We start from the raw sequence: 9,009 nt of genomic DNA on the forward strand, positions 1-9,009 counted from the left end.
TTTAGACACGGAACTATCTACTTGGAAGAAGTTCTTTCCCACCAAAAATAGCTGGGGCATGGTGGCACACATCTAAGAGCCCAGTACTTGAGAGGTTGGGGAAGCAGAAGCAAGAGTTCAAGGCCATCACTGGTTACATACTAAGCTTCAGGACACTCTGTGCTACTCAAATTGTTAAAGGAAAACCCCAATATACCTAAAACTATTGACTAATCTGCAGAGGAACTCTACAGTTTGTTCCAGGAGTGCCGGTGGCTGGTTCTTATAGAAACATACCTCCTCTCTACACCTTCCATGGAGAACCGCACCTTGAATCCTGGATCATCCGTAGGCAAGACTGTGCATGTGACTGTTTCCCAAAAGCATCATCGAAATTGGATTTCCACTGTGGTTGTTAAAACTGAAGCCTCCCCACACCCTACCCTCCACATTCCTATTTGTTCCATGAGGTCTGAGTCAAGGTAAGGAAGAGTAGGAAGAGCAGAAGAGCAGGAAGCAGCCCCTGGAAGGCAAGACTGGATGCTGCTTTTCACTTACAATGAGAAAGAAAGTAGAAAGTGAAACATGGATGGAAGAAGATCTCTGAAAGGCAGAGGCAAAGGCAATGTTCTACTTTCTTAATGGAAGAATTCTCTTCAGTAGATGCAACTGATCTGTATTGGTATGAGGAGCAGATGGACTTGGGAGCTATGGCTACTGAGTGCTGAAATAGATGTTAGACTTTATTGTATATGAGAAGAATGAATGATCAGCAGAGAGGCAGAAAAGTCTAGTTTCAGTAGTGTAGTTAAAGTTGCCAAGAGTGAGGAAGATCTCGACCAATGAGGTGACTTGCCCATTGTCTTTACTCCACTGCGAACTGCCCTAAATGGACAATTTATGATGAACAGAATTTTATTTGGTTGTTTTCTGAAGTCAAGAAAGTCTAAGGTTAAAGGGACATGTTCTGGTGAGGGCCATCTTGCTTCATTTGTCTACAGCAAGAGAGGAATCTGGGAGCATGACACAGGACAGGAACGCATGTTTTGTCATATGGAAGTCCTAACATGACTTACATTTTTCAGGGAAAGAATGGTAGACAGAGGGGAGACAGGTGATGAGGTTGGGAGACATGGACATCTCACTGGTTTGACCTAGGTGGAGCCCTACACAGCAGCATCAAAGTGGACTGGTACGTAGGGGTTCCCCTCACAGGCCACAATGATGTGCTTCTGGTATTGAGTGGTCTTGTAGTCACAGTTGGGATACTTGGAGTTGCCCTTCAGGTGGCAGTCAGTGATGTGCAGGGCAGAGCTGCTCTTGTAGCAGTTGCTCTTCCCGTTCTTGCAGGTGACATTATCCTGGGAGCAGACGGCCTGGACATCTGCCAAGGGCTCATGCACGAAGGTGTTCACGGGCTTGCATGACCCATTTGTCATATCCCGGCGCTTCATCATTTGGTTGCAGTAGGTGGGGCTGTTGCTGGAGGAACCATCTGGATCCATGTGCTGCCGCTGAAACTTCTGTGCTGCAGATTCCCTGCCCAGGGAAGGCTGGACCCATCCAAGCAGCAGGACAAACAATGGAAACAGAATGAGGGACTTCTCCAGACCCATGGTAGCTTGGCTGCTTGGAAAAGCCTGAAAGGAAAGGAAGAGAAGAAACAGGACAAATGCTCAGAAGACCTGCAGCACCCACCTCTGTCTCCACAGAAAACTCTCCCACCTCAGCTTCCTTACACATTATCACCCACCCCAGCCTCCCCAGCACCCCCTCCACCACCACCCCAGTCCCTGCAGCCACCAGCATACTCCCCAGTCTCAAGACTGTCCCATTCTTTAGGTGAGCCAGAAAGATTTCCCTCTGCTGAGAGATCCTGCAAGTTAGACACTGTTTTTCTTCATTACCTACTGAAGAGAAGCCATTCTTTTCTCTAGGTGGTAGGCTGTGTCACCTAAACTCTGGGAAAAATGCTCAATACGGTTGGGTTTTTTTTTCTCATATAAAATACATTTGAAAACTAGATCACATTTGTAAATAGTGTTCAAATACCTCATCAGAAGGTCATTTGGAAGACGCCTTAAGCTAAGTTGTATTTCTGGGTCTTTACTGACATCCAGGACTGTTGCTGTAGTCTCATTATCTTACGACATAGGGGAACTTGGTCTAGTGCCTGACTCTGGCAGTATACAGGGTTTGGGTTTTAGTCTAAAGACACGTGCTCCCTTCCCCAGCTTGGGAGCTCTGTCCTCCCCAACCCAGTTCTTTATATCTGACTGTGCCATGCCTCCACCCCTGCCTCCAGCTGTTTGCTGGGCTCAGCTTTTCTGGAGTTGGTGTCAGTCAAGAGGGCCTGGCCTGGCCTCTCTCAGTTCTAACTCTCAAGCAGAAATAGTTACTGAGGCCACTTACCTAAACTTTTAGTTTGAACTCCAAGACGAATTGGAAGCCAGTTTCTTCAGTCACACAGTCTCTGTAGTGTGGAATTTAAAAGGATTCCAAGGGGTTGGCTTCCAAGAAAAAATGGGCGGAGTAAATCTGGGTCAATCTTATCTGAATAATAAAAACAAGGGCATTGAAACCTTGGAAGGGAAATCCCCTAAGGCTGCCAGGAAAGAGAAAACACCATTTGTGCCTCCTGTGCTGATTCCCAAGGGGCAACAGAGCTAGCCACAGGGACAATGGCACATATACTTCACAGTCTTTCACAAAGCCTTGTAATTTATGAGCATGCTGTTTGCATCATATACAACCTAGAGGTTAACAAAGGACACACAGAGATCCTGGGAATCAAGGAAGAGGGAAGGCCTCCTTCTCTATTTGAATCAAATTGATGGTAGTCAGAACTCCAGATCTCTCAGCCTTGTTTCTCTTGGAGAGGGAATAAGAGGCCGTCCTGTCTGCAGCTTGAAGGGTTCCCTACTAGTGGAGTTGTTAGGGTGAAAGTCTGGGTTGTGGCAGACTTGCCAAGCCAAACTCAGCCACTCATCCTCAATAGACCAATTAACGACAAATAAAATCAAAAAAGTGGAAAAATACAGTGCATTCAATGTGCCTAATTGGGAAAAGGAATAAAGAGAGTCCAGTGAAGGGGCTGGAGAGATGACTCAGGGGTTAAGAGCACAGACTACTTTTCCAGAGGCCCCGAGTTCAATTCCCAGCAACCACATGGTGGCTCACAGCTGTCTGTAATGGAAATCCAACTCCCTCTTCTGGCGTGTGTCTAAGGACAGTGATAGTGTACTCATATACATAAAATAAATAAATCTAAAAAAGAAAAAAAAAAAAGCTGGGCAGTGGTGTCTCATGCCTTTAATCCCAACACTTGGGAGGCAGAGGCAGAAGGGTCCTGACATGAGCTTTAGGCTTAAGTGGATGACATAAAGACGTACATAATAAGCAATCATAATCAAAGTTTGGCCCCACCCATCACTGACTCATCCCTGGCTTGACTCCAGTCTGTCCTGAAAGGTGGTCAGACAAGTTGTCAGACTGGTATGAAAGCTCTTTCTAAGACACAATTCCCTCTCTGACTAGCACAAGGCCCCTCACAGTCTTTCTTTCCCTAGCATGAGACTCCTGGGGAAATTCTTCTTGTTGTTCGCTGCTGTTTCTTTTCAACGGGTTCAGCCTTTAGTTAAGCATGTTAACAAAAGAGGTTTATCCAAGAGGACGAAAGCCCATGTCATCATCCATCATCCAACTCCCAGTTTCTTCCTTCTTTGCTTCCACTTTCTTCTCTGAAGGGGCAGCAGTGGTGGAGGGGGCAGGAGCAGCCTACCAGTCCCTACACGGCAGATGAAACTTCATGTTGACCTTGGCCAGGGCCTTTGCCAACAAGCCAGACCAGAAAGGTTCAACTAGCTGCTTTAATAAGGGGGTTGTTGATCTTATCCTGTGACTGTCACCAGGCAGGATGAGAGAGAGCAGATGCAGGAGAGCTTAGAGACTCCTGTGACTATGAGGACTGCCAGTGTGGTGCTAGTTTCTGTGTGAAGTGAAGGCCTCATCCGAAGGCAGTCTTAGCTTCCTTGAAGTCTAGCACGTTAGCGGCAGCTGTGGAATGCCTGGGGAAAGTCTCATCCACTGAGGTCTGTACCGGATAATTTTATGTCAACTTGACACAAGCTCCAGCTATCTAAGGAGGGAAACTCAATTGACAAAATGCCTCCATAATATCCAACTGAAGAGTACTGTCTTTATGATCAAGAGGGGAGGGACCAGCTTACTGTGGATAAAGCTATCCCTGAGATGGGCATCCTGGGTTCTACAAGAAAGCCGGTAGAGCAATCCATGGGGAGCAAGTCAGTAAGAAGCACCCCCACCCCTGGCCCCATGCCCTCTGCATCAGCTCCTGCCTCCAGGTTCTCGCCCTGTGTGAGTTCCTGTCCAGAGTTCCTTCAATGATGAACAGTGATATGGAAGTATAAGCCAAATAAGCCCTTTCCTCCCAACCTTATTTTTTGTCATGGTGTTTGGTCGCAGTAATAGTAACTCTAAGACGGGACCCAATATCCAAATAGTCTGGTAGCCAAGGAGTGGGGTACAGCTGTCTTTTTTTTAAGAGTATCTTTCAGAATAGTTATAGGAGGTTTGGAGAAGTCAGAGAAGATACCTGCCCAGAGAGAAGATCTCCACAGTGAGCTCTACCACTTCTGGCCACTTTCCACCATCTTCTGTGCCTGGTCTGGAGTATTGAAGGTAGTAAGACAGAGCTAAAGATAAACCAAACCCACAAACATTTTCTGGAGAAAATACACAATGAAATAGCTTAGGGGAGGCCAGATTACCCTGACTTTACACCTCTCCTAGGGAGCCCCATCCTGACCTATAAACAAAGAGTTTCTTATGGTGCTTATAAAGTTGACAGATCAAAGGGTTCCTCTTTCGCAGCTAGGAAATGATCCCTTGTAAACAAGGAGGACACTGGGAGTGTGAGATGACTCCCTTAACCTGTACCTGATGTGAAACAATAACAGCATTTAGGACTTTGAAACCCATACCCTGCCTCACTTTGGGGCTGAAGCTTGTTCTTGGCAGAAGCCTGCTCTCTGTAACTACTCTGATCTTTGCTCATCCTGCCCCCACCTCTGAGCTTGAAGATAACAACCATGCACACCACACCTCGTTTTATGGGGTGCTTGGGGTATAAGCCAGGGCTTCGTGCATGTGAGGCAAGCAAGCACCCTACCAACTACGTTCGCAGGAGCAGAAGAAAAGCTCTTCAAGGAAGAAATTTAAGATTGTTTATCATGTTGTGCCCAAATAAAATCAACATCCCTAGGATGAACGAGTATGCTGTGGCAGTAGGGGTGACAAAGACCTAATGTGGCACAAGGTTAGCTTTCATTTTCCAGTAGTTTACGCACTTATGCCTATGTAAGCCAAGAAATCATGAGATTAAAATAAAATAAGCGTTAAAATGATTTAATGGTTGTAGAATAGATTTTTCAAATTAGGGACTCACAGGCCAGTACTCAGACCTGTCCCCTCATTGGATGGTGGGGAATGGAGGACTGAAGGGGAGAGGGGGAGATGCTTGTTGATTGGATAGAGATAGGGAGAGAGGCTGAGGAGTTCCGTTGTCCTAGAGAAGGGTTCGGTTTCTCCTCTCTGAACTTCACTCCTTTCTCCTTTCTTCTGCACATTGCACAAATGGTCTTGCTCTTCTTATCTTCCCTTCCCCCTTTCTCTCTCTCCTTCTCTCTTACTCTTCCTTTTTAAAAGTCCAGATGGTTTGTAGACCAGCCAAGTTGAATATTCGTTATGATTCTTGATTCTAAGGGTAGAATGGCATGTTTTATCTACTATTGAAGACTTCGAGTCACTAAGAAGAATAGAGATGGGCCAATTTCTGTGGAAGTGTGAGAAGCATTTCTGCACCTCTAAAAACTCCCTGGGGAGACTTGATGAGTCTGAGTGAGGCAGGGGGATGAAAGGGACTGCAGGTGAGAAGCCAGGAGATGGACCTCATTGGCCTGAAAGAAGCAAACAACCTATTTTAAAGTCATGGCGGCCATCATTCCTCTTGATCACACCCACCGAGTAAGACTCCCTACCTCTCCTCTCGCCCCTCTTCACCCCTACATCAACTCTGAGAAGAGATGGTTTCAACATCCAAGCCCTGGGTTGATGTCAAGCCGGCACACAGTCTCCTTTTCCAGATGGTCGACCTGACTTGCCTGTGAGTTCAACAGGTGCAGTCAACAGTCCTGTCTCCAGAACACACAGGCCTTATCTCCTACCCCACTTCAGACTACTGACACTATCAGTTTTCTTCAGTTCTGAGGAAAGAGATGCCCAGTGTTGTGACAAGTTGTGTGTGCCAAAAGCTGAGTAGCTGTGTGTGCCCAAGGCTGGCTTCTGCTTCTGCTGCCAAGCCTGTCTGGCCCTTGTGTGGGAAGACATTTTGTTGCCCAAATTTAGAAGTCAATGTTTGTTTGTCTTTTTCATGTTGAAGTTTTTTGTTTGTTTGTTTGTTTGTTTGTTTTTGGCAGTCATGACATCCCTTTACTGGACTAAATTTCCTTTTTCCTTTTTCATTAACATTCATCCTGGTCACATACAGTCACTTGATATGTGGTAAGTGTACAGTGCTCAGTGTGTCTAACTTTTTTCTGTCCACATTTTCTGGTCTTTTCACTAAATTTTATTTTAAGTGTATGGGTGTGTTTCTTTTTCCATGAAATTTTCCTCAACACAATTTGCTCTAAAATTTCCCCTGCTTCACTTGCTCTCTTTCTGCTTTCTAAGAGCTGTTCCAACTGCCAGCATTCTCCCTCCTCCTGCTTTCTCATAACAAGGGGTCCTCTCACACAGAAACCCTGGGAGGTGAGCTGCAGAGAATGAGCTGGGGTGGACAAGTGAGTGGCCCCTCAGCTTTGGGTTGGGGACACTGGTGCCCCCTCTGGAGGGAAATGTTGCCAGAGACAGGTAAAATTTCCCCAAAGTGACTGAAAAAGACCTGGGAACAACCAGGTTGGAAGATAATTTGGTCTGCTGTAACGACAACAACACTAATACCATACACACAAAGAGAGAAAGGGGGAGAGTGCCACATGTCTTTCTTCTGGCACACTGGGCAACATCTGATCCATTTAGGAAGACTTAGAACTGATAAAGTGGGAAAAGGCATCTGGGGAATGAGCCTCTTTCTTTGAAATGGAAGAAAACTGATAGTGTCAGTAATCTGAGGTGGGGTAGGAGATAAGATCTGTGTGTTCTGGAGATAGGGCTGTGACTGCACCTGCTGAACTCACAGGCAAGTCAGGTCGACCATCTGAAAAAGGAGACTGTGTGCCTGCTTGATCTCAACCCAGGGCTTGGATGTTGGAACCATCTCTTCTCAGAGTTGATGTAGGGGTGAAGACGGGCGAGAGGAGAGGTGGGGAGTCTTACTCGATGGGCATGATCAAGAGGAATGATGGCCACCATGACTTTGAAGTAGGTTGTTTGCTCCTTTCAGACCCACTGAGATCCATCTCCTGGCTTCTCACCTGCCCACAGCATGCAGTCCCCTTCATCCCCCTGCCCGACTCAGACTCATCAAGTCTCCCCAAGGAGTTTTTAGAGGTGCAGAAATGCTTCTTACACTTCCATAGAAAACATGTACACATACGTACACACACACACACACACACACACACACACATATATATATATATATATATAGAGAGAGAGAGAGAGAGAGAGAGAGAAAGAGAGGAGAGAGAGAAGAAATAAAAAGTGAGAAAGAAAGCAAAGAAGGAAGAAAGAAAAGGAAGGAAGGAAAAAGGGAAGGAAGAAAACAGGAAGGATGGAAGCCCTAGGAAGACAACTTCTTCAAGCACACCTCTTTCCTTCCAGGAGGCTTGGCAGGACAGTTCCATCCAGGAAGCCTCATCTGGACGACAGTGGGCATCTCCAGTCACTGCACATCCTCTGTCTCCTGCATTCCTTCAGTTCACCATTAGCACCATGGCAGCACAGAAGTGCTTCTTGCAAATGGAACGGAAGGCACGCGAGGCTGCAGCCACCTGAGGGGCTCAATGCAGAAGCACACAGAGAGCTCAGCCTGGTACCTTGGAGAACATGGATCCTTCTATTAACCAATAACTTCAGTCCTGGCCATCTGTTTCCAGACCTGCTTTGGGCTTTAGAGTCCTGACACCTTCCCTTGTTTCTGTTCCCTGAGGATGACTCTCACTATTCCAGAAAAGCCAGTCCTTAGCTGCTCTGTGGCTTACTGCTTCTGTCTAGGAAGAGTTTCCAAATCTTCTCTTTGTTCCCTCCACCCTGCTACAAACTAATAAGTTTGATGTCACAATAAAAGACTACCACTCTAACTGAAGTTTCTGGACAAGGGAAAACTTTTCTCCTAATCAAGAGAGTGTGCTCTGAGGAATGAGCACACCAGGCACTTGATTGTGGTGACTATGGTAGAAAAAAAAATGTCAGCTGCAGTCCATTCTCACATTAACTCGTTTTAAAAGCATCATCTGTACAAAGAAAATGAAGGAAAGGGGGAAGGAGCCAGCTTCTTCAGTAGTTTAAATTCTGAGACTGCAGCTGGCCCTTTAAGTAAATGAAAGTGGGGGAGGGTATATACATTAAAGTCTTTAAAGCTGGGGAAAATTAAAAATTAATTCCTCGTCATTATGGTAAGTTTAAAGGTGTTTGTTAAAACAGACTAATAGTTGGTGTCTCTTACACCCACTCCCACGCACATGGCCTTCCTCCCTCTCTGTCTCCTCCTTCTTCCTGTATTTATTTCTAATCTCACAGAGGACTGGGAAAGCACAGCTCAGCAGGGCTCTCATTATTTCCCTCACAGAGCAAACTGGCTCTCAGGGCCTTTGTCAAGGTCTTGTAGTGAATTGGCCAAGTCAATGTTATCTCTGTGACTTCATTTTGTCTTCTGCAAGCCAGTGTGCTACCATTCAGCTAACCCTCCATGCTCTGCTGTCTTCCTAGACACACTGAAGACAGACAATCTCTTAAGGTTACTCTCTAAATGTTTTTTTTTTTTTAATAAAAATGTTTGCCTTCACT

At 45.9% G+C, this 9,009-nt stretch overlaps 1 protein-coding gene across 1 annotated transcript; it reads right to left on the reverse strand.

Annotated features, from left to right (window-relative positions):
* Positions 1 to 876: 876 nt before the first annotated feature.
* On the reverse strand, positions 877 to 2,443 carry Rnase1 (ribonuclease A family member 1, pancreatic). Its single transcript, XM_021182611.1, has 2 exons — positions 2,392 to 2,443; positions 877 to 1,619 (listed from the first exon to the last, which is right to left on the reverse strand). Exon 2 carries the CDS (start codon positions 1,593 to 1,595, stop codon positions 1,146 to 1,148), a length of 450 nt encoding a protein of 149 aa, XP_021038270.1. The 5' UTR covers positions 1,596 to 1,619; positions 2,392 to 2,443; the 3' UTR covers positions 877 to 1,145.
* Positions 2,444 to 9,009: the final 6,566 nt, after the last annotated feature.

This window comes from Mus caroli, chromosome 14 (genome assembly GCF_900094665.2).
Source record: "Mus caroli chromosome 14, CAROLI_EIJ_v1.1, whole genome shotgun sequence".
NCBI lineage: Eukaryota > Metazoa > Chordata > Mammalia > Rodentia > Muridae > Mus > Mus caroli.

Bases quoted from the DNA above. Each gene is read 5' to 3' on its own strand.
- Rnase1 (XM_021182611.1), bottom strand. From the start codon at position 1,595: ATGGGTCTGGAGAAGTCCCTCATTCTGTTTCCATTGTTTGTCCTGCTG.